The sequence below is a fragment of the Lampetra fluviatilis genome, chromosome 5 (assembly GCF_964198595.1).
Source record: "Lampetra fluviatilis chromosome 5, kcLamFluv1.1, whole genome shotgun sequence".
Lineage (NCBI taxonomy): Eukaryota > Metazoa > Chordata > Hyperoartia > Petromyzontiformes > Petromyzontidae > Lampetra > Lampetra fluviatilis.
In genome coordinates this window covers 6,239,112-6,265,157 of record NC_136279.1, presented here as the reverse complement: position 1 = coordinate 6,265,157, position 26,046 = coordinate 6,239,112, and the positions used below count along the sequence as shown (strand labels likewise).

The window sequence follows — 26,046 nt, the reverse complement described above, 5'->3', positions numbered from 1 at the left end:
GACCAGTGGGAGTGGGTTGGGGGGGGGGGGAGCACTGCTACTGCAATGGTTAGCACATTACACGATTAATCCAGAGACATCCTCAGTTCGATTCCTGGCAAATGGCTAGTGACTGATACCATCAGTAGGGAGTGATATCCAAACCAGTCATGTGCCCCCGCCGTCCCCTCTGCAGCAACCCACACTGAACGGCCTGGAGAAATACCCCTCATTGACCAACACGGCATGGGGGGGTGGGTGGGTGGCGACCTTCATCCAGCAGTAAAATTGACAAAGGGGCTTTTTTTCTTCGTCGAAGGCGCCGTCCACTGATCGCAAGTTAATCTTAGCCAACTGCAATTCCTGTCGGGGCCAAAATAAATGGTCCATATGAGGTTAACTGTTGGCAAACATGAGCGGAAGGCTGAACTAAATCATAGACTGCACACTGCGCATCGGACTTCCTCTACCGGTTTTCAGTCGCCAAGCTGGCGGTACGGTTAGTCCAAAAAAAATCAGGTTCCCCTCGTTTGTCCAGGAATTACGTTGGTTCCCGTAATGAGATACAGTATTGTGCTCACCGTTCTACATGTGCGTGTAGTTTTAACTGCAGCTGAAGTCAATATTTCTGGTGACAATTGTAAATTTTCTTTCTGTGGATTTCACACCTGATGATGATTGCTTGTGTTGCAGTCGAAACGTCGTGAGAATTTTTATTGTTTTATATTTTTATTACTTTATTATTTCCCTTCTACGTGACTTTACCGAAAGAACCAAGAATATGAATCCTTGCAGTCACGAAAGCTTTAAATCAAGAATTGTAATGCCGTTCAATACTTTGGTACAGTAACAGCGTAGCGTGTTTGTCACACTTGCTGGGGACGGAGTTCTCGGAAAATGTGTGAAAAGGTTGGATACCTCCACATCTGTGTCATATGGCAGGTACACCCAAGCACTGGGTGTGGAGCGGTTAATTGGTCTGGGTTGAGATATGTGGTAATTCGGTAGTTACTGTATTCCGATGCGTTCGGGCAGAGTCGACCGTAGGCTAGCCGCCCGAACAAAATGCTTCAATGTAAAAGTTCACATTGATGGCTTGTGGCTAAAATAGTTTCAGGGATAATTGTCATGGACAAAGAAAATGGAACAAAAGCTAAAAAGTACCCAAACCAGCATAGAGTCGCATACTGGGAATTGTTTTCCACTGAGAGACGAAAAGAGGAACTCTAGATTAGATTCGAGAACGTACGCAAGTTTGTGAAATGATATTGACTGCAAAGGAAAGCAAAAAGAGCTTCTTGGGCAGAGCACATCCACGGCTCGAAGGAACGATGGCCATTGGGGAAGACTAATGACAGAGTGGCAGCCCAAAGGAAGGAACACGCCCAAGAGGATATCCACCGTGGGCATGGAGCAATTTTTGAAATCGGACCTCGACGGCTTGTTGCATTGCGGGACTGTGAGAGATGGCGGGACAGGCTTTAGGAGGCCTTGGTCCAGCAGTGGATGAGATCACGTCCGACCGTGGATGACGCACCCAGCAGCCGGCTTTCTTCGTTTAATGCCAGGGCTGCAGATTGAGCTCCCGCCGTTGCCATGTGCTGCGTTCGCCCGGCAGCAGATCTGGCTCTCTGCCCCGGCTACCTCTCAGCGGGCCACAGATCCAGTCTGCATGACGCGGGCAGGGCTGTGGCAGCCGCACATTCCCTCACGCATGCACACATTGTACAATTGGCTTTTTAAATGCCTGTGGTTAAATGGAGTTGCATTTCATGCATTCCAGCGTGGCTGTCATATCTCATTAGCATGAGGAACAAAAAAACCTTTCTCGTTCAGTTCAGTGTTCCACAGTGGTGTAAACTGGCCTTTTGGGAGAGCCCTTTGGTGTGTTTGTGTTTGTTTTTTCCTCTTCCATTATTTCTGGTATCACTGGTCTGCGTGTGCTGCTGCTGCATTCCAAGTCTCTTGCGATGTTCGAACGGGGGCCTGAAAGGTAATTAAAATACTGATAAAACATTGGAATGAAAGGAATGCACTCTGAGGTTCTTGGCTGCGGTTGATAATGTCATCTGATTGCGCAATCTTCACTCCCCTCCTTGGACAGATTGATAAGCAACTGTGACGATCTTGAATTGCGAGGGGGGGGTGTGATTTAATTCAAGATTATATATTTTTTATATACTCTACATCGTGGTGCATTGTAGTTCCTTCGAGTGGCTGCAAGGTTCCCATTAGCAAATTGCTTGCAACAACTTAAAAAATTATCCGATTTCTCCCACGCACCTTTCCATCACTGGGCCATTCGATCACAGTGAGTGTAAGCGTCGATCCACCGTTACACCACTCGTGACCTTTAAGTGTGGGGGTGGACATAAACCCCCCTGGACTAGCATGGTGAAGTATGGTCAAACACCCCCCCCCCCCCCCCCATAACTGACATTGTTTGGGGAGGCCGTTCGCACGTGCCAATCGGTTTGATCGTGACTAAAATGGAACTGGGTTTGATTATTGATTCCATTGCTTTTGGAATGAATCATCGACTCCATAATCGATTGTGAGACAACATTTTATATATATAGATATTCGATTAACTACGCTGGTATGAATGTGTTCTTATTTTTTTATATAGTCGCTGTAATACGCGAGTTGTCATGTGATTTAAATCTCCATTTTATCCCGAACATTAGCGAAGGGGCGCATGCTTCATCGTGCGATGTGTGGAAACGACGCGACGCGCGTTAAGGCAGCAGTGCGAAAGAATTTGAGCCGACATTGCTCATCTTGCCCTCCCTCGCACTCCATCGGCTAGTGTGCCGTCGTGATAACGGTAATCCTCCGTCCACGGGGATCGCCAGAACAACGCTCGTCATCGTGCAATTTAAGCCACACGAGCCGTGCCGGCGTGATCGTGGCGAGGACGATCTCTGATCTCGTGGTGGTACTTGGGATGCAATCGCCGGCTCGGACCGTTTGATCACAACCCCCGGTGTTCCATCGCCATCTCGGGTGCTATAATATCCTCCCAGTGAACATGGATTTTCTACATTGTGCATCTCCTGAATAGAAGCACCTTGACACAAATGCCGCTGGAATGTTGCGGATCGCTGGTCATGTAGATTACGGCTCGCTGGCCAATGTAAGTATGAACTCAATGTGCAGTGAGTTGCACCTTAGCTCACTTACGTGGGTACAGTGTTTATATTTCTACGCCAATTATCCTTTGAACAGTAGTGGCCTGCTTGGAGCCTGACAAAGGGAGGCTGCAGCAAATTTAGATGCATTGTTGTCGCAGCTATCAAAAATATATTAATGCCAGTTTGTGTGTGCATATATATATGCGTTAATATATACGTTCTTGGAATGTTTCTGTGTGTATATATATAAATATATATGTACACCTAGAATTTTACTTGAAATGCATAATTCTGAAAGCAAAATTTGGCCTTTATGGAACCAAAACTGCACACTTTGCATTGTATTTATTTTTTACTCGCCGAGAACAAGCATTGAAATGGGTGGGAAATCGGGCAGGGTAGGGAGCTTGGGTGGAATTAATTGGGGGAGGTTCAGGACCAATTCATATATCGCTCCTCTGATGGTTAGCCTTGGCCAGGAATTTAACTCTGCAAGATTCGTAGCACAGTAGGCTCACCACTGCACCCACTGCCTCCCACATATCCCAGCGTACAAATACACAGATCCCCCATGTATCCTACATAAACAGTTGGCAAGTGCTGTGAGCGGTCAAACACGTGCACACACAAAGCTAGGTAAATGTTTCCCACTCGTTACTCGCTGATATCGAAAAAGGATACTTCTTGGGTTTAAAAACAAGCCGACTGCGCAAGATTTGAAATCCAAAGGCGTTACAGATCTGCATCACTTTGCACAGAGCGTCTTTTGTGTGGGCTGCGGACACGGTGTGCACAGCAGATTGTGAACCCCGTGACTGCCTAATGAGCTGTCGGGCGCACTCGTTATTTTATTTGCTGAATCCGGAATTATCGCAGATTAACAGGATACTGTGCTCGCCGTTGTTGGCAGAGCATTCAATTCTCGATCGCAAGTGTCTTGCATTCAGTTCCAAGTCCGGAGGGATGGTGGGTCACCTTGATCAATCATCGCTCTGGGGTGAATAAAATGACTGCCTCTTTTGTGGCCAGTCACTCGTTGTACTTTAGGTAGACTTGACCTCGCTGTGTGAAAGTGGAATATCCACCACTGTGTGTAAACATTATCTAAACGTTTTTTTCATAATAATTTAGAGCGCTTTGTCAATTCACTGCCCGATTTGTAAAGCCTCCCCCACAGTGTCGGTTGTGTGGGTTGTTTAACCACACTTCAGCACACCTGGTCATTGCGGGTTGCTAATGGTTGCTGTCAAGCAAAAACCCCCATCATGGACATGGTGTGGAGACGCCTTCATCCAGCAGTGAATTAACAAAGGTCTCTATTTTTAACAACATTTGAACTGGGTTGTTTTACAGAGGCAGGCTCGTTGCTGCTGCACTGCTACGAGTGAGAGAGCGCCGGTGTTTGCATGATAATTTACCTCCACGGGCTATGACACAACGCATTAAAGATGCAGAAAGCTGCATCATCACGCGGGAGTGTGTTCCCTCGATGGCGATCCTCGTGAGGTATTCAAAGTGCCTACTCTGGTGTTGAATTTCTGGTTTTAGACCCGAGCGGTGGCGGTGGCGGCGCCGGCTTCACGGTCCGGTCGTGGGCAACATGACGCTCACGGATTTTTGCGAGGTTGTGAATGTTGCCGTGACGACCAGCTGCTTCTTCGTGGGCGTCGTAGTTCAGTTTGGTGTTCACAAGCAAAAGGGGAGAGCGAAAGGTGGTTATATATATACTTTTGGGTTTTTTCGGTAAAGTCACGTAGGTAAAAAAATAAAATAAAAAATTACTAAAAGTAATAATAGAAATGAAATAAAATAATAAATCACGACGTTTCAGAGGCAACACAAGTCTCCGTCATCAGGTGGGACCGTCACAGCTAGATTTGCTGTATCAAGTCACAGTTGCTGTATCAAGTGATACAGCAAATCTGGCTGTGACGGTCCCACCTGATGACGGAGACTTGTGTTGCCTCCGAAACGTTGTGATTTATTATTTTATTTCATTTCTATTATTACTTTTAGTAATTTTTAATGTTATTTTTTTTTTACCTACGTGACTTTACCGAAAAAACCTAAGAGTATGAATCCTTGCAGTCACGAAAGCTTCAAATCTAGAACGAAAGGTGGTTCTTGTGTCCGACCTCCCCCGGTGAAATGGCACCTTGCGGTCGCTCTGTACCCTCCGCCACACATCGTGCCGTGCTGTGCCTGCCACCGTTGGGAGCATAGACTGCCAAACGTTCACTTCTGACTGCGTTACACTCACTGCCTTCGATGCTTTCATTATGAATGAGATCAGCATTCACGTGGCATTCAGCTGCCTGTGACGGGTGCCCTTAATGCGCAACCACTGTGTATGCGCGTTGAACTTCTTTCGTACCGTACGTGGCCAAACCGCGCTTAATTGGAGGTGTGGGGGGAAAGCACAGCAAACTGAACACAAGAAGCAGTTCGAAAGAAACTGTCTCTGTGTATTCCACATGAGCTATATTTGATTTTGTTGTTGCAAATTGCTTTTTCTGCCACCAATTTGGTGTTTTTCTTACCCCAACAATGGTCTGTTTACTCGTCTGTCGATCGATCGTGGCAGAAGGTGCACGGACGGCAGGTGTGTAGTAAATAAAGCCTGAAAAAAAAACGTGCGGGCACGACTGTGACAGACGGTCTGGCTTTGCAAACCCTTGGCTAGGGAGGTGGATTGTACGATAGCCGCATCTGTGTATGGAGCGCCTGCGTCTGACAATTTGGCAGGAGGAAGCTCGGCAGCGTTGAGCCTCGAGATTGCTTGGAATGGATGACCCACAGAGCATGAACAGGCTTGTCACGTGAGCTACGGAGTGGGCAGGAGAGGGCAGTGCAGCAAAAGCAATTGTTGTACTGTACTTCTGTGCTCTCCCAGCCTACACCAAACCCAGACTGACCATTGTGGTGAAGTACGATCAAATTACATGCACGACATCGGGGAGGTGCTCATCCAGCAGTGGATAGACAAGTGGGATTGTACATCTGACATGCAATTAAACGGCAGCTAAAAGGCAATTTGGGGTATTTATAGGATGCCGTTGCTCACTTGCCAGACTTAAGAAGTCTGCAGAACCGTTGCTGTATCCATGTCACGCTGACACGGAGTGCAGTGCCCCTGGCTGCAGGCGTGTGCCATCGCTAGTCACAAGATGTGCCTTTAGTGCCCTACACAACCTGACGCTCGCAGATGGAGCAGGTAGTGGTGCAGTGGTTCATGCACTGCACTACAAACTAGGCCACACCTGAGTTCAACTCCTGGCCTCGGATAACATCGGTGGCAAGCGACATCTCAACCGGTCCTTGGACCCAACCTCCTTTACCGTTAACCAACGTGGTTAAGAATGGTCAAACAACCCACACACCTGATAGTGTGGGGAGGTCTTCATCTAGCAGTGGAGAGACAAAAGGGCTGTAAATAAATTAGCACTCTCTCACTAACACCTTTTTGCCCAACGGCCATATCGCCCGACTTGTGTCTTCTGGCTCTGCGAATAATTTACAAGGCAATCCATTTATAGATACCTCACTGGTTTGTAATAACTTTCTTACTTAACAGAAGAGTAGTAAAGGATTTAACAAGTTTACTGAGTGGTGGGAGACATGTAGAGGGTTTTTGAAATAAATACAAAATGTCCTCGAGTTCTCCCTAATATTTTAGTGTGGTGTCTGTAAATGGATCGCCCTGTGTTGCTATATTTGTATCGTTTGTAAACTCCGTCGGCTGATCGTCCATGCGTCATTTGTGCCGCCCCCCTCTGCCTTGCAGTGCCACCCGACCTGACGGAGGAGGAGCAGGAGGAGTTGGCCAGCATTCGCCGACGCAAGCAGGAGCTCGTGGTCGACATTCAGGTGCGGTAATTCGGGGCAATTCCTCCACATGTTCCGTTTTAGGTCGCCCAAAAAATATTTTACATTTTGAGGTCCAATCGATATTATAAAGCTCCCAATTGACAATTGAATCCAGTTGCATTTTTTTAGTAGAGACTGAACCGATTTGGCACGTGTGCCAATGTTCAATCCCGCACGACGCGTTCGAATGTGATTTGTCGAGCAGCATCCATCATCAGACACAAGTGACAGGACTCATCAGTCAGCGCATGGTACAGACAAAAGAACACGCACGCACAGACTTTATATTTTTATATTGTTAAATTTCACAATGTGTGCGACAAACCATATGTTGTTTAAAAAAAAAGTGCATGCAATCATTGCTCACAGAAAAAAAAATTAACAACCCTGCTCCGTTTTTACATCTGTTAAAGAGGCATATGGTGCCGAGTTTCATTGAAAACATTAAAATTCGGAGGAAACAGTTGGCTTCTTTGTTGTTCTCCCATTTAAATATTGGACGGAGCTGCTTCACCACGACTGCTACTACTACAACCATCAACAATAACCACGTGCATTAGGCCTGTGATGTGTTTTTTCACGGTCGAACTGTTATCGGAGCTGGAATGGGCCTCTTTACAGGTTTGCAGTTGTAATCGGATGTTACGTAACCGTTGCAATGTAACGGTGAATGTTTCCTCGTTGGTTTTTTCCCCAAATGTCATTCTTCACAACACTGTGCACTGCCATCGCCCTCCTTATGAACAAATGTAATGTGAATTGGGGAAAAAATACTATAATCCGACTCAAAAAGCATCGTAATACATGGCAGAAGTAAATTAGAGAATGCACTTTGTAACAATGCATCAGTTAATCAATTTTAATCGATGCCCGCCCTCGCGACACGTGAATCGAATTATTCGCGCAACACTCGTTCTTTTGGTGACCCGGAATCGAACTCGGACCACTAGGTTGACAGCCCATTGCTCCACCCCACCATATAAATTGGTAAATTCGGAGTGCTCTCGTGGCTGGAGAGCTCGAGGAGTGGACCAAGGAACCGCACGTCACACCTCCCCGCTATCCGGAGTCGCGGCCGCATAATGAGTTTGACGACACCGGGGCACGCGGCGTGGGCGGTCGCGTCACAGCACATTGGCGGCGGCGGTGGCGGCGGTGGCGGCGGCTCGCAATCTCACGGCTAAGGCGTCACTGGGTCAGCCCCAGTCCGGGTAACATCCCCTCTTCCACCCCCCCCCCGCCTCCCAACTCCGGTGCCCGTTCTACCGTGTCGGAGACGCAAAGCGTGAAATGGACGCGTGCTTTCGTGTTGTTGTGCGGTGAAGCTGTTGACGTCGCGTGACGTGCGCCCGTTTCAGAGGCTCAAAGACGAAATATCGGACGTGATGACCGAGATCGAGAGCCTGGACAATGCCGAGGAGAGGTACCTCTATGCACGCGTCGCTCGCTAACGGACTTCCACGTTTAATAGCAGTGGTTGTGTGGTAATGCCGCATGGTCACGATTGTTTTTAATGTCCTCGGGATTATGATGATGGGCATTGTGAGTGAATGTATATCCTAGGAACTCTGTGCGATTTTTCCTAAGCACAGTAGTGTAATGTGGAGCTTGCATATTCTAAACTGACACTGATATGTGAACATATGAACATGTAATGGTCATATTGCTCTTATTTAGTTGTCCTTGAGACGGCTGCAGAATGTATCTGTACAGCCCTTTCATCAATCTACTGCTGGATGAGGGCCTCCTCGCACTGTGCGTGTCGTGTGAAGGTTATTTGATCGTATTTCACCACACTGGTTAGTGCGGGTTGTTGAAGGTAGGGAGCATCAACGTGGAAGCGTAGATTACGGTCCAACAATGGATTTTTTTTGTTGCACTACCTTCCGCAACCCACCAGAGCCGCAAAGCAGCCTATAACATCCTGCTGTGCGTGGCGGTCGCCCATCCGACCACTTATTCGGGCTCAGACGAGCTTAGCTACTGAGATCTGACAAAGATTTGGCGCATTCCAGGTGATTTTATCAAAGGCCATGCTACAGGATGGCCTGTCAGAAAACCTTATTGGGGGTTGGTCTGAAATCGATGTGCTGCAATGATGTTATGGATTTAAAGCGGCGATACGAAACATTTTTTGTTCTGACCATCTGCCTCTGCATCCACCCAATTTCCCCCCTCCCTCCAACTTTGTACAGCAAAATCGTGCAGAGGAATAAACAAATGTCCATGGGGAGGAAGAAATTTAACATGGATCCTAAAAAGGTACATTTTGGCATGCATTGTCCGATTTCGATTGTATTTTGATGGTGTTTTATGTCGGTGCGCGTGAGCATGCATAAATGCCGAGGGCAAAGGACATTGCCCCAAGACTTGTCTGCTTTGGATATATCAGTCGGTCGCACGCTGGGTGACGCGTAGTCCTGTAAACAGCACGTACACTCCTTGCACAGGTCCACCGCTACTGTGAAAAATCCCGCAGCCTGTCTCTCGGTTTCATTGAACCCTTTTTGCGAAAATTGGTGCAATAGTAATTAACTCTTGAGGCTCTGTTATGTACAGGGATCCTGCTTTAGCTGCTTGGCCAGTTCTGTTTTTAATGAGCGTTTACGATGCAACTTGTGTAAACTGTACGTAACTTATACTTTCACTCACAGTTCAGAAGTTCATTTATGACAGTAATCACCAATGCTGCTAATGGACACATCGATATAAAAATGTGCAAAGCAGAGTAAATGGGTGTCACGCAGTGCCTGAAAAAAAAAATAACCCATGATAACGCCAAAAATCTCTACACATGTCGGCAACCTACTTGCTGTTCTGCCTGCTGTTGACGACTTTTGCTGTCATAACGTATTGGGAATCTTGATGCACATCGTGCTGATTGCCATTTTTCCAGGGCACTCTTTCAGGCACACGCCATCTATGGCCGCAGCGTCATGGCTTCTGGGGTCATCGCGAGTAGCGGTCAGGCTTTATTTTTTTCCTTTCTCTTTCTTCCGCTCGCCCCACGCTGTGGGGCAGTGCGTGTTGGTGGAGCCAGTCCCCCGGAGGGGCGAGGAGAATGGCTTTCCCGTGCAAGCAGATAAAATTGCACGCATAGGAGCATCGGGGGGGGTGGGGGGGAGCGGGTTGGGGGTGCGCCTTTATGGTTTCTCACCGGAAAACGCGCGCGTGTTGTGCCGTTTCCTTCGTCTGTAATCGGCAGCAGCTGTGCGATAGCTTGGATGCACCAAGGTCCCGTTAACACACGGCCCCTTTATGCTCGTGAATGCCGTTGCGGTCTTTGAGATGGAAGGCGTTTGCTTATTCCCGTGGCAGTGTCGAGATGGGAAAGGGAGTTATTTATTTATTCTCTTCCAGACAGCCTCATCCTCCTGTGTTGAGCCTCCAGGACTTTGATAAGCAGTGACCTTAATAGGACTTCTCGTCTCATCTCAACGGGGGGGCGGGGGGCGAAATGTGCTGCCCTTAAATCCCTTTAAAGTATTGTTATCACTGTGACACCACTGTGGGATGATGAACTACATTTCCCTCTTTGATATGTAACATTCGCAACCTCAACAAGCATCTGTTCTCAAGGCTGCATGAGGAAGGCTGCCATCGTCCTTGCTGTCGTGCTATCGTTATAGACAGTGATTTTGCTCCTCTGAGAAGTGCCTTGTGTGGCTTTCAAATACATTCTTGACCTCGGTCAGTCTTCATACTTGAGGGAGACTTATGTATGGAGATTACTTTTTTTTATATCCAAAAAGCTCTAAATATGACACAAGCAATAGAAATGTAGCCTTAAGTTGAAGGAGGATTATGTTCAAATGAAGAAATATTCACCAAAATCTCTTAATATTCTGGCATGAGGAGCTTTCAGCTGCAGAAATTGCTCGTGGGAGTGTGGATTTTTAAGTGGCACAGAACCACCATTGTTATATTTATTTTACCACTTTTCCCTCCATACAAATGAGCTGGGCCAGGGCTGCGGCGAGTCAGCCCCGTGTGGCGCCGCAGGCACTTGTTTTTATTCCCACTCCACATTTAGAAACGTGCGTTGAAATTATTTAGATTAATTTGCTGCTATAAATGTCCAAATGTGAAGCCACTTTGTTGAGCTATCATTTGTGGCCAGGTCGCTTTTGAAAAATAAGTTCTTACCTCCGTGAGCTTTGCCTGGTAGGATGGGGATGGTTTAGTTGTATTAGTATGTTTGGGTGATTTGTTTACCTTTCTTGTACTTTGCAATTCTGTTGTGTTTTTGTATTGTTTATTGTTGTAATGTTCTTACCTGCCCCTACTGGACATGTGTGAAAAGAGAGCTTTTCTAGCTCATCGGATTCTTCCATTATCAAGAAATATTCTGATTCTGATACCCCATTGACCAGGGCCCCTGGCCCTACTTGGCCCCAAGCCAGATTTATATATGTCTTGTGAGGCCAGATTTTCCTGGTTTTGGTTCTAGCTCGGCATTGCAAATAATACCTAGCAAAACCACCCACTTGAGTTAGCCAGTGGAAAAGGGGAATGTGGCTTGTGGGTGCACGTTCTGTTGCACTGTGCCGATATTTTATATTTATTTAAGACGGTGCCTCCCCTGGCTCAAAGAAGGAGTTTTGGGTGCCTCCGATCTACCAACCCTAAGCCTGTGGCAGAACTTGCGCGATGCTCTGGCAGTTTACATGAGACAATTACTTTTGAATTCCCACAAAGCGGTGTTTATTTTTTCGTGAAGCCTTATAGGATGTTTGGGAACAACACAGTGTCATGTCAAACGCCACGCTGGTCAGTGTTGGGTAGGTTGAACGCAGTCAATGAAATGTAATGCATTGCCCTCTTCTGCCCACCACATGGCCCTCGTACATGTTACATATTTCCACTTGCTTAGCCGTGTCTTCCCTTGTGTTAAATGATACGGTCTGCTGTTTGCAAGCGAACTCTCCTTTTTCTTTATCGGCGTCAGCCGTGGTCCTCGGGAGAATTGGCACTGCCTGATTCTCTGCATTAGCCAAATGACGGAATGGGTTTGCTATCAGGACTGCTCTGGCTTGATAAAAGCCCTGGCACATTTTAACATCGATACGACCAATTATCTGAGTGTGTGGAAGCCGCCTGGCCTCTTTTGAATGCCGGAAAAGCCCTTCGAAAGTGCCCAGCAGCTCGCGCACAAATGAGGGAGGACTCTTCAGATTTCAGACAACCTGCCAAGCGCAATTAAATCGGCCCTTTGGCATGCACACTGCTCGTCCGCTTTCCCCCGTTCTTTTTATAAACCAATCAAAACTCTCATCAATTCGGATGCTGTGTCGTCCGCGCAGCTGTATTATTCGCTGCGGCGTGAATGTCTTGAGGGTTTCAAGACCGGTCGGGGTGTCCCTCTGGAGGTGGCTCGCTGTGCTGATTGATGATGGTTGCTTGGTTGGTTTTTTCCATTTGGCTGTCCGACGTGGTGGGTCGATTTTATACAGTGTTTGGAAACGCCGAAAATGATGATCTCTTAAAATCGTGCCGTCTGCCCTGCGACAACGACACGTTCATGCAAATGAAGGGATATAATTAGCAGTTGCTTTTGTTTTTATTTGGTTACGATGTCCGATGTTTCGCTCTCCCATATGGTTGAAAGCTCCTTTCAGGAACTGATTATTGCAGTGCCTGAAGAAGCTCCAAGTATGCGGAGTGCTACATCTGGCACAAGGTGCAGTGCAACCTGTACAGTACAACAACAGATAACCTACGCAGGATTATTGAAGTTGTTCACGATTAATGCCTGGAAAGATGATCTATAAACAAAATGCTTTGGCAAACTGTTATTGGTTTTTTTCCACAGGGAATTAAGTTCCTGACAGAAAACGAGCTTCTGAAGAACACGCCCGAGGATATCGCGCAGTTCCTCTACAAGGGGGAAGGCCTCAACAAGACGGCCATTGGGGAATACCTTGGTGAAAGGTGAGGCTGGTTTGTGGTTCACACAGGCCTCGGGGCCTCCAAAACAACCAAATCGGCTAAATGATTACAATAGCTATTTTAAGTATATTCTAGACTATTCTCGATTTGAAGCTTTCGTGACTGCAAGGATTCATATTCTTAGGTTTTTTCAGTAAAGTCACGTAGGTAAAACATTTAAATTTAAATTAATAAAAGTAAAATAAAATAAAAATCACGACGTTTCGGAGGCAACACTTGAAGACGGAAGCTTGTGTTGCCTCCGAAACGTCGTGATTTTTATTTTATTTTACTTTTATTAATTAATTTTTTTACCTACGTGACTTTACCGAAAAAACCTAAGAATATATTCTAGACTAGTTTTCGAAAGAGTAGAGGCAGCAGAGGCAGGCTTTGCTTAAATGCATGCTGGCGAGCGACTGGTCTTACAGGTCCTCGCCTGTACGATATGGGTCCTAGTACGAGGAAAAATTATGAATACACAATTATGACTTTTTGGTTTAAGTCTTGGAGCTGGAATTTTTCCCAAATAAAGTATAAAAATCTAATTTAGCATTTCTTAGTGTGCAGTCATTGTCGATTGGGGCTAAGACTGTCAACTTAATGCACTTCAGAACCCGGTTTAAGCACGCGCATGTGATTTGGAAAACCCAGATTCAACACCGGGAACTCGGCGGTGCTGGCTCAATGCTCTGACCCCAGAGGCACCACCCTGGCCACTTTGCTTCACGTGGATTTGAATGGGTCGTGTTCATTGCATGGACGTGACCCACACTACGAATTTCTCGGTGTGACTAGCTCAAGTCGAGACAAAAAATAAGAAAGATTTACAATGACTGGTTAGTATGACTTGGACAGAATTTTCATGTACAGTAAATAATACTGTTGTATAGAACAATTGAAAATTGGTGCCTCTACAGCCCAAAACATATCCCCATAGCCTGTAATACATTTTATGCATGGTGGTGGTTGCTCAAACCACCAATATTCAGGCTCATTCCAGCTTAACTTCTGGGATTTGTTGAGATAGGATGAATTTCCGGGTGATTTGGTGATAAGCACCTGGTAAATACAATCCTGGTTAGAGTATATAGACCCTTGTATCTTGGGATCTTTAGCTCATTCCACGTGATGGTTTCAACTGCATCACAGCAACGTCACTCCGATGTTTTGCTGCCACCGCAGTGAAGTGACTAGGCAACAGCGGCATGTCTAACGGTGATTTTCAGTCTTTTTTTTTTCCCCAGAACGTAAAACTTAAAACTCTTATCCAGACAGCCTGCGATACACATCCTACATACTTGTTAACAAATCTAAGATATCTTGATATTTTGTTGCTTTATTAAAAAAAAAGTGGTCAATTATCTCTTCAATGATCTAGAGACACAAATGACCAATAACAAGGTGGCCTTTTAAAGAAAGTTTTATAATAGGTGACGTTTCAGGCAATGGTCCTTCACAACACAGAGAGGCCAGAAATGTGGAGTGAGCTGCAGAGCTCTGAAGATATGTAATATATTAATGGGGGTGGGGGGGGCAAGCCTCAGTTAGGTTTCATGTTTGGAACATTTTTGATTTGGTTAAGCCAAGTTCCTTTTCCTCGAGCCAGTTCCGCTTGTTGCTTGTTGCAAAATAAAGAAAAAATCAACTCTGCTGCTCAAATGGGAAAAATGCAATGAGTCATGTGATCAAATTATTTCCTGTAAGCCTAAAAAAAAGAAACTACAGTACATGCTGATGCTTAAAGAACTGTGTTCGACACCATTGATGTGTCATTGATTCGAAAAAACATTTGGATATGCCTTTGTTAATAATAAAACCATATTAAAATTTACTTGATTTAAAATAAATGTCTAATTTAATTATTGACTTTTAAAAAAGGGTGCATAAGTCTTTCCTGATTTTTTCCCTAGTTGAGCAGTGATGTCGATTTGAACTGTATTATGTACCAAGCATTTGCAATGCATATTTGCTTATATCCTTGCATCAATGCTTCTGTCTGCATGTATAAATAATGCGAATCACAGCACATGCACAACATCGTGAGTACGTGTCATTCCCAAACATATCAAAAGCAAAACCGCCCATGCGCCATAACAATGCAGGCACATGCAAAACAAAACATGCTGAACTATGTGTGCGATTTACCGACATATGCCATCGTGCACAATGCACATATAATGTGTATGCACTTATCGTAAGTATGACCGTGGATTTTTTTTTTTGCAATTTCTGGAGAGTCTGCCATTTACAAACGCTGACATTGATTGATCGGTCACTGCATATCCAGACCTCTGCTCAAAGTATCATAATTCATACATGCACGCATAATGTACACACACACACATACGCGCATCTAAAGCCAGAGAAAACCACATGAATCCTTTGTCATTAGCCAGCAGCTGAGTGGACATCCTGGTCTTGAGAATGATCCGGAGATGGGAAGGAAGGCTAATGGTAAAATTATGATATTTACATTTGCGTTTCCTCTTGGGCACAAGACCGGAATTTTATTCCCTATTCTGAGTTCCTGTGTCTCTGGTTTGGATAAACGATCAACGATAGGCGCACATTGTTTACTGGGCAATCCACGATGCGGTCTTAAAATGATGTAACTCCCGGCACACTCCGTTTTACATTCACCGATCTCGCTCGTTTTGTGGCCGGTTAGTTCCTCATCCGGCGTAGTTGACTTAAATTGGTCGGATTCATTGAGCGAATGTTTGAGAATGCATGTTTTTCAAATCGCACGTGAAGCTGTATATCATTTCATATCACCAGGCCGTGTCGGTCGTGAGGATTATTCGATTGTTACTTTACCACACTAGTCAATGTGGGTTGGTGACTGGTTTAGATATCATGCCACTGATGTCAGCAGTGACCGAGAATTAAACTCGGGTTAATGGGTTCGTAGCGCAGTGCGCGAACCACAGCAACACCACTTCGTCCCATCCTGTTATAATGTATGGTAAACACACCGTTAATACTAGCAGTTTAATAATGAGCATTAAATATTAAACTCGTCATTTACAGTCTATGTATTAATGTAATGCTCATTAAAAGCTAGTTTAGTAAAGAGAATTCAGATGTTGACCCAACGTTTTTTTTTTGTAATTAGAAACGCAATGATACGTGAAGTACTGTATATTTACATTTTCAGTTATTTTGTAAATGATTGCATTTTGTTTTTCAAATGAATAAGAATATACATAATTCGTGCACATTTTTAGATACATCGTTGGAACATTACCCCCCCCCCCCCCAGTGACCTCTTGAAATGGATCTTATAGGATTACAAATTGGCATTTATGGAATTATTTCTGGCCCCATTATGTCATGATACAAACTTGGGTCATGTTATCTGGTGACATTGAGCAGCTGTCGCAGAGCAGTAATAGACCATTTTGAGGAATAAGGAATTGTAGATGTAATCAGGAGGAAGAGGCAGTTATGATGGGTGGGGCACATTTGCAGAATATTACCGAGACAAGAATTTACAACAGGCACCCTAGAGGTCAACAGACAAAGCAGGACCTGAAGCCCTGGTCGTCGTCGTGGTGAGATCTTGAATGTCAGGTGCTGACAGGCAGGATAAGGCAGAAGGACGGAAGCAATTCTGAAGTGCTGTGTCACCGATGACAATGGCTATGAGATAACCTCTTGACCCTGAACTTCCCCGCCGAATTACGAATTGGCTCTCGAAGTAAATGGGCCGTTGTGTTTGCACGTGGGACGGCTCGCGTTTGACCTTCGCCTTCTCCCACAGGGATGACTTCAACATCCAGGTACTGCACGCCTTCGTGGAGCTCCACGAGTTCGCCAACCTCAACCTGGTGCAGGCGCTAAGGTAAAGGCATCCCACTGCACGTTCACGAATTCATTCTTTGTTTGTTTTGCACACTACCTTTCTGTTTGCTCGCCGCTGTTGGTCGGGGGGTGAACTTTGTCACAAACCTAATGCGGATAAGCACCAGCGCAGTGTTCCGTTTTATCCGTGTAATTTTGCCTTGTCAATAATAATTAAAAAAATCCAGCTCGGTCAGCAGCGTCCGTCCTTAGAGCTCCTTGTGGGTGCCCTTGGCAGGCAATTCCTGTGGAGCTTCCGGTTGCCCGGAGAGGCGCAGAAGATCGACCGCATGATGGAGGCGTTTGCCACGCGCTACTGCCAGTGCAACGCGGGCGTGTTCCAGTCGACTGGTGAGGGCCAGGTGACGCACAAAGACATCGGTCCCCCGTGTAGCCTTAACAGAGTGTTGGGGCAGGTGCTGTTAGCCAGCACCTAATGAAGGCCAGCACGGCACACGTGGAGGCAGGTGGCCAGCACCACGTCCGACCGCCTTTGTCTCCCCAGTGGCGATGTTTACACACCACACCAGATACTCATTTGAAGCGGAGTCGACCTAAGGGAGGAGGAGGTCCAAGACCAGTTCACATAGTTGCCACTTGGCTGTGAGCGAGAATCTAACTCGGGTCGCCAGGTTCCTAGCGCAGCGCACTAAGCGCAACACTACCGCATACACACCCACATACACCGCTTACGAGCAACACGATTGCTCTCCTGCATCGCAATAATTGTTTTACTTTAGTTTCCAGCGGGGCCACATAATACCATGTGCCGGTGGCCCACGTGATGTCAAGGTGTCGCGTAAACAGACGTTGTGACATCACACGGGTTTGTGGTGTCCTAACTCCCGGTGTATGTGGCTGCTTAATCTGTGTCTATTGTCTCCAGGTCTTTCTTATTTTAAGTGCCCTCATTTCACGAATTGCCGTTTCTTTAATTCTCTTTCACTCGAGTTATCTGTATCTCGTTATGTCTTGGTATGTCACTCGGCAGGCTAAAGCCTTTTAGGCCAATTCTAGAGCCTTCTCAAGCCAGATGTGGCTGCAGACCCCGCCGTAGAGTAACAATGAGACGTGCTTTATATCGGTGAGCTCGCGTTAAGAGCCTTTCGATTCTTTGTTCTGTATATTGGTAGTAGTTGGAGTAATAATGATGCATTTTCTCATCCAGCAAATCCTCCCTGAATATCTGACGTGATAGGAAACTCGAGAATCCAGGGAAAATCCACACAGACATGTCAGCAACCTATGGCTCTAGTGCCATCTCAACCTCATAGCCCTGCAGGTGGGAGCGTCACAACACGCTGCAATCTGCCCCATCCTCAAAGCCTCTCGATAACATAATTAACACTTTGTGGTTTGCTACTCACAATCCCCTTTGTGTAATTAATGATGCAATCGTGAAAAGTGCTTAAATTGGTTCTGCCCATAGCAAGGTGAATTCACTGCACTCGCTCAACGAATTGAGTTGTTTTAATTAGCTTAGCGGGTAGAGTGGTCCAACAAGAACATTCAGAATGCACCTTGGCATAGGCTAACCTTGAAAACTCGCTGAGAGACACCAAAGCATTGCAAGTCTGACATGTTCTCGTTGGATAGCAGGTGTCACTGCCACATTTTTGCTCAATTGCCTTGTTCACAAGATAATCATGAGCACCTTTGCAGGGAATATAAGTAACAAAATATCTAAGCAGACAATACGTCCCCTTTGTATATATCTGTTTCTACATCCATTTCCCGACATAGCAATTAAAAGTGGTTTTAACACAACCTCACAGCCCCACGGCCTTCTGGGAGTGCTTAATTGCACACAAAGGGCTTATGGGCATCATCGTGTCCAGCCGAATAGTGCATTTTTATTTCCGCAGCAATTGCCACGTCACTGATGGTGCGAGCATAATGCCGAGTCAGCCTTAGCCAGGGATTCTCGAGGTGAGAGGCAGCAGTCTGGAAAATCTTGCAACGTGTTGTTTTGTCAAGGTTTGCAGTAGATCAAATTCAAATTTTAACATCTACACAGGTCAGGCATTCCAATACAAATGAGGTTAAAACACATCGATAAAACGGTGGCATTTTTGGACAGTGGCCAAAAGAGGCAGTGGTAATGGCAACTGGGTTAAGGCATTCGCTCCTGTGCTTGCATACCCACTGCCACTGTGGTCTGGTAAGTTTAATTTCATTAAAAAAATTAAGCTTTGACTGGGAGTTTCCTTGTTGGAGCAGGTGTGAAGTGGGGAATAGACTGAGATGAGGTAGGAGAGTATGGGGAGTGGAGTGAGTAGAGATCAGAGGAGATAGGTTAGAGAGTACATTGAGGGCAAGTTGACTAAGATGAGATGAAAGAGGTAAGGGTAGGTAGGAGTGTGGAGGGGAGTAGAGGAAAATAACAGAAAAAGTAGGCAGCAGTGTAGGCAGCAAAAGCAGCAAAAGTTGGCAGCAGTCAAGGATCTTGAAGATTCTGAGTGTGCGATCTTGAAGTTGATCTATGATTGCATTGGGTGCTGGTGGAGGGGAACAGGGTACTGGGGAACCGCTGTCTCACATTGACCCCTGCTCGCCGTCTTTTTTTCTGGCGCCGTTGCGACAGACACCTGCTACGTGCTCTCGTTCGCAATCATCATGCTCAACACGAGCCTCCACAACCCCAACGTGCGCGACAAGCCCACCACCGAGCGCTTCATCCTCATGAATCGCGGCATCAACGACGGCGGGGACCTGCCGGAGGAGCTGCTCAGGGTAGGAGGCGACAGCCCTCATACTCCCCCCCCCCAACTCACCAGCTCGTACTACCGTCGCTGGCTATACCCCGAGCGACACGAGCTGCAACGAGCCGCCTTGCCTGGCACAAAGCCCGGTTGCGTACCGACTTCACGCTGACCGGCTGTGTCGGCTAGTGATGTGTGATTTTTGAGTTAGTCATAAATTTATGATGGATATTAATTATTCAGATGGGACGATGGTACCAGTGGTTAACACATTTCACTTTGAACCCGGCAACCCGAGTTTAATTCCTGGCCACGGCTAACATCAGTGGCGACTGATTTCTGAAAAAAGTCCTGGCCCCAAACCCACCTTCAGGGATCTGCAGATGATCACTGTGGTGGATAGAGGTCAATTAATCCGCAATATTTTGTATAATGTGATGAGGCCCTCATCCAGCAGTGGATTGATAAAGGGCTGTCCATTCAGGCCACTTTTTTAGCCCGGCAGTTTGGGATTCTCACTCGCATGATGCTGTCTGGCCAATTTACCTCCAGTTGGCTAGATTACAGGTGTTTGTACTGCCTTGCCTGGTAGTATAAGACCCTGCTACCAACCCATCCATTGAAGTTGCTGAATGTCACTTGGCAGACACAAAGACCTTTATTAACTGCCAATTTTTTGTTTTCTATTCTTTTATATCCTTCCCAATTTCAGGATTTTATAATGATCGTTGTAACACAAGTCAATTCGCACAATGGCTAAAACACAATAGGGGCATTCACATGTCGGTTACCTAAATGAGGATCTGAATACATAATTCATGACCACAGTAGCAAACATCTGGCCACAGTGGCCAATGAGATGTCGCCAAAGTAGATCCGTCCCTGTTTAAACCTGGCAGCAGAGAAACCATCTGCCGCTTGCTTAGAACGCATGCTGTTGGCAACTGCTGGTGGCGATTGCCACTCGTACACAAAGAGCACTGTGCTTATGCATTATTTAAACACCACAAAATGCTTTGAGTTAATTACACAATGGAGCAAAATTGGCACGTTGCATTCATAGCGCAGCCCTGCCGGTATCGTGTTTCGGACGAGACGTTGAAAAATGGAAGTGGCTTTGTTTGCGCGTGTTTTTTTTTACACACAGAACCTGTACGACAGCATAAAGAACGAGCCGTTCAAAATTCCCGAGGACGACGGCAATGACCTCACGCACACGTTCTTCAACCCTGACCGGGAGGGCTGGCTACTCAAACTAGGCAAGCGTTGGTGGCACGCACGGTTGACGCCGTGGCTTTCCTTCGACACCATTGTCCTTACCCAAAAGTCACAAGCCATGTTCGTTGTAGCTTTTTTTTTTTAATCCAAAGAAAGGTAGCCACACGCCCCGGCTTGGCATTGGCCAGGGGGCTCTGGGGCCCTTGTTGAGTATCTACATTGCCGATTAATTAGTTACACGTTCAATTTCAGAGCTGCTTTTCCTGCTGTAGTTCATGATGCCCGAGTGCACATGTTGGTGCTGTCTTGGTGGTGGTGGTGGAGGAGGGGGTGCGTGGCTATAGCGATTTCGAATGAATGTTTGATGAAAGGTGTTTTGCCATCTCTGAATTATGGACATCACAATGATATCAGTGCAACAGCAACAAATTGTAGTCTGTTTTAGCAGCACCTTCACATTGTTGTCATTTCTAGCTCCTCTATAAATGTCACTCCTTTGTTTTTTGTTTTTTAGGAGGAAAGGTGAAGACCTGGAAGAGGCGGTGGTTCATCTTGACGGACAACTGCCTCTACTACTTTGAGTACACAACGGTAAGGACATTAGTAATTATCATCATCATAATATACGGTCATAGGCCCTCTGTGGCTCCATAAGCCATTCGTTTGTGCCTTTCCCACACAAAGTACATTTTGTGCTGGGCTAAATAATAAATACGTCCCAAGACGCAGCCAAGACTGTTGACAAGAGGCTATACTCACAGGGCATGCAACGATTCACTCCACCTGTGATTCGATGAAATGTTACAATTCGATAAAAAAGTGAAATTGGTGTACAGTTTTTCATGAATTGTAAGTAATTCTCATGTGCATAATTCGATGTATATATTATCGTGACCATAAGAATCAACATTAATCGATGAATGATTAAATACGACATACTTAAGACGTTGCATTCTTGCTGTTTATACAAATTTAAGTAGGAGTGGTTCTTCGGAAAAAATGTGACCTTTGGGCCAGGTTTCCATCGTGACTATAGTGGCCTTAAATACCGTAATCTCCTTGACAGTAGTTGTCAATGGAGACGTGGGAGGGACTTGAGACTCGGAAACACTTTCCAGATACACGAAGGAGTTTATTGCATCTGGCGCGACCTGTGCCGTCTCTCCTGCAGGACAAGGAACCGCGAGGAATCATTCCCCTGGAGAATCTGAGCATACGGGAGGTGGACGACCCCAAGAAGCCCGTACGTGTTTACACGAAGGCCGTCGCGTGCTTTTGGCGCAGGCATCAACGGCCTTTGCAACTGAATATGATCACAAAAATTATCATTATTGTACACGATATATGGGCTTTGGATGGTGCTGTAGTGTAACGGTGAGCACATTCGACTTGCAATCCAGAGGTTGCCATGTCGATCTCCCGGCGTGGCGTTTGGAAGAATGGTGCACGTTTTTTAAAATCCTCCCGGCCTCCCCACCCGGAAGAAACCACAGTTTTGGCCGATGGGCAAATCGCGTGTGGTGTGGGTAAACTGTGGATACTCCCATCTCTTCTGAGATGTCTGGCCAGCATAGAAGAGGAGGCCAAAATACCCTCCAGAGGTGCCCTCTCGAGCTGCCTCTTAGAGGAGCCCTTTCATCAGCAGTGGCATGAGCAAGAAATTGCAGGTCTCCCCCTTTACCTTTTTCGTGTGTGCAGCAAAGGCAGGCTGCACGCCACCTTGTGGTTTATATGCGAAGGGCAAGTGTTGGAACTAACAGATGCCGATGGGATGGAAATATTACGACCAACAATTGTACAGTTTAACACGTAGGCTTTTGTAACCAATATCATCCATAATACAAGTTTTGTTGGGTTATATCGCGTGAATATATAAATGTGTCGTTAAACCCGCCACCACCCAATGCAGCCAAATTAGTAAGGTTTGTCACGTAAACAGACATTTAAGGAACGAAACGGGAGGATTTCTCCACAAATCTGGCTGTCGCCTGATGAAGCTAGTTGTACTTATTGGCAAAACGTCGTACTCTGATTGTAAATGTTGTGACTTTGCTCTCCAACATACCGGTTTGCTGTACTAGTAACGAATTGGCCACGTTCTGTTTACGTGACAAACCTTACTAATTGGCTGTCAGGTTGTGGCGGGTTTAACGACACATATTTACGCGAGGGCTGTGTACAGCCCTTTTGTCCGTCCCCTACTCCACGAGGACCTCCCCCACAGTATGCAGGTCGTCGGTTAATATCTTGCCATACTTCCCCGCTGATCAGTGCAGGTCCGTGAAGGCAGAGAGCACGGTGCAGTATAACAATTATTTATTCCGCTCAGCCACCTGCCGACCAACATCTCTGTACTGTGAACAAACAAACAAAATATCCAACGAGCAGTGCGGCTACGACCACTGTTGGTGGTCCTTGGGCAGTTATTTAAATTCTGTATTCCCCATGGCAGCGGCCAATTTATCAAGAGGGACAATCGCTGTTGACGTTGCACAAATTGGTACTCGTGTTGACCCCGAAAGTATTATTGGCCACCTGTCCAACCGTTAAACAGCTTTGGTGCGTAAAAAATATATATATTCTCGACCAAGAGTAAAAGGTGCGAATTAAAATCGCTACGCATTTTGAAGTGTTGGGACGGATCGATAGGGTGCTTAAGGACATTTTGAAAATGTGTCTCGTGTACGTGCTGCAGACATTTGCACTCTCGCTGCTCTCCACGAGATTCGTGAGTGATCGCAGACCATTGATTTTGTTTTGAGTTCGCTTCTGTTTTCCTATCTTTCATTCCTCATTGTTTTGCTCTCTGCAATATAAACACATTTGAGAGAAGTCATGCGTACACATGGATTAGGTCACGCTTTCCAACGCGTGTTCATCTCGGAGTGTGTGATGAGCAGCGTGGAAGCTGAAGAGATACCTGTCAGGACAGAATTATTTTTGCATATTTGCAAATGATAATTTTTTCTGGTTTATTCAAGTTTTGGGCAACCCTTTTGGTCAATTTGGCCGATTTTCAATCGGGTGAGACCCCGTTACAACAAAACAACCTTGTACTGAAGCTTGGCTCATTTGGGAGCTAGTTTACAAAAGTTATAGTGTGGCCCCCGCCATTACAGATGGTTGGACAGACAGACCGCAACAATAATACGGAGGCACTTAATTGATCTTCTTTCGTATGGCTGATGTAGATGCAGAGCAACAACCCACAATTCCACGTTCAGGTGGCCAAGCCAGATAACCGCATCGGGAGCAGCGGAGTGTATCTCTGTGATGTCTCCTTCGTATTTGTCGATCGGGCATTGCATCGTAATATGTGGTATGCTCTTTTGGATGACCGCAATCGCACATCGGAGAGTTTTACATTTACCATTTGTGCGTGAGGTATTCGCATCTGCCATGGGTTGTACGGATGCACTTTATATGGTGGGACCATGAGCTTCTTGGAAGATCAAAACCAGGGATCTTCTGCATTGAGTCTTTCACAAGGTGTTTGTTTGGTCAAGCAGCAGAGCGAATGGGAACCGTCGTGGTTCACGTTATGACGTGCTGCTGCCGCTGCTGCCTTCTCTGTTTTCCCACGCTTTCCGTGGCAGAACTGCTTCGAGCTGTTCCTCCCCAACAACAAGGGCGGGGTGATCAAGGCGTGCAAGACGGACACGGACGGCCGCGTGGTGGAGGGGAAGCACATGGTGTACCGCATCTCGGCACCCTCGCCTGAGGAGAAGGACGAGTGGATCAAGTGCATCAAGTGCGTTTACAGCAGAGCACACAACAGACAATGATTCCCTCCCCCGTATAGCCTTTTACAGATTGTTGGGGCAAGTGCTGTTAGCGCGCACCTCATGAAGGCCGGCACGCCCAGCCTGGGGGGCAAGTGCTGCTAGCGAGCACCTAATGAAGGCCGGCACGCCCAGCCGCCTTTGTCTCCCCAGTGGTGATGTTTACGCACTACACTAGGCACTCATCTAGGGGGGAGGCCCTGGACCGGTTCAGATAATCGTCACCGGTGTTGGCCGTGAGTGGGAATCGAACTCGGGTCGCCAGGTACGAAGTGTAATGCGCTAACCACTACACCACCGCAGAGCACCTCTGATGAGCACGGTTAGCTACGTAGGTTGCGAAAGAAGTTCTACATACAGAGTGCACAAAATGATCGTGTTTGGGCAGGAGCTAGGCGTGCGCACAACCACAATAGCCACCGTGCACCATTGCATCGCGGTGACATCGTAGTGCTCATGCCAAGAAAAGTGTACGTACACGCGCACACTTGTGTACCTGTGCAGTCTTTTTGTCAGCGTCCTGCTGGATGAGGGCCTCTCCATGCTTTTGAGGGTCATATTTTTCCAAGATGGTCGCTGTGCAGGCTGTTGATGAAGGTGGTGGGTAGCATTGACGTGGAGCACGACGATGGAATTGTTTGCTGCACTCCCCTCTACTCATAGTCGCACAAGCCCTATGATGACTACCTGTTTTGTGCACGGCGGTAACCCATCCAAACACTATCCAGGCTCGACCCTACGTATTCTTAGGTTTTTTCGGTAAATTCACGTAGGTAAAACATCAAAATTAATAAAATTTTGATGTTTTACCTACGTGACTTTACCGAAAAAACCTAAGAATATGAATCCTTGCAATCACGAAAGCTTCAAATCTAGAATCGACCCTACGTAGTTTCCAAGATCTGATGGGATCGGGTGCATTCCAGGCGATTCAATCGCATGCACCGATATGTACACGTGTATGCATGTATATTCGCAGTTGCGCGCGTGCACATGCCTGCACACATTCACAGCAATAGCCACCGTGTGCCACTAGGTGGTGGTGATGTCACCGAGGCACTTTGAGATCATGGTAAGTGGTGAATATATTGCCATCAGCCACACAGTAAGTAGCATCTTTCCCGAGCCTCCACCACAAACATCGATCTTTCACAACACGAGTACTATCCATCAGCAAGTGCACTTGGCTCTGTCTCTTCTATAGCCCATTCCATATCTGTGTAGCCCCCTTTGTCCGACTGTTTAGACATGTGGAAGCTGAGCATGTAGACTATAATTCTTCCAATGTATCCTTGTCCAGATAGTTTAGGTATCTGTGAGCTCCTTAGACATTTCCAAACAGTGATGAATAATGAAGTGGTGATTATCGCTCCAGGCAACCAGGAATTATCACTATCGAGGTCGTAACTTAAATTCCCAACTGGGAGTTGGCCTATGGTGAGAAACTCTTCCACACTCTAGCAATGTTCTGGACCACCAACAAAGATGGTCACTCCCCCACGCTCATTTGAGAATTGGTGGACACCGTCTTTTACACTTTTAACAGGTGTGAGCGTATAGCCATGTTGCCGTTGTGGTCAAAACGTCACG

At 46.3% G+C, this 26,046-nt stretch overlaps 1 protein-coding gene across 5 annotated transcripts in view; it reads left to right on the top strand.

Moving 5' to 3' along the window:
- The window catches only part of LOC144932471 (cytohesin-3), a 57,775-nt gene that overhangs the window by 26,798 nt on the left and 4,931 nt on the right, over positions 1-26,046 (top strand). For 3 of the 5 annotated variants that reach the window (XM_078856572.1, XM_078856573.1, XM_078856574.1), the window contains exons 2-12: positions 6,898-6,980; positions 8,339-8,403; positions 9,176-9,242; positions 12,793-12,911; positions 16,675-16,755; positions 16,993-17,105; positions 19,339-19,487; positions 20,604-20,715; positions 21,189-21,265; positions 21,846-21,917; positions 24,271-24,425. In XM_078856572.1, coding sequence (XP_078712698.1) covers positions 6,898-6,980; positions 8,339-8,403; positions 9,176-9,242; positions 12,793-12,911; positions 16,675-16,755; positions 16,993-17,105; positions 19,339-19,487; positions 20,604-20,715; positions 21,189-21,265; positions 21,846-21,917; positions 24,271-24,425 — 1,093 coding nt within the window. Of the gene's footprint in view, positions 1-1,960; positions 1,973-6,897; positions 6,981-7,964; positions 8,192-8,338; positions 8,404-9,175; positions 9,243-12,792; positions 12,912-16,674; positions 16,756-16,992; positions 17,106-19,338; positions 19,488-20,603; positions 20,716-21,188; positions 21,266-21,845; positions 21,918-24,270; positions 24,426-26,046 lie in introns of those variants that run through there. The other 2 variants (XM_078856576.1, XM_078856575.1) reach the window with 2 other exon arrangements.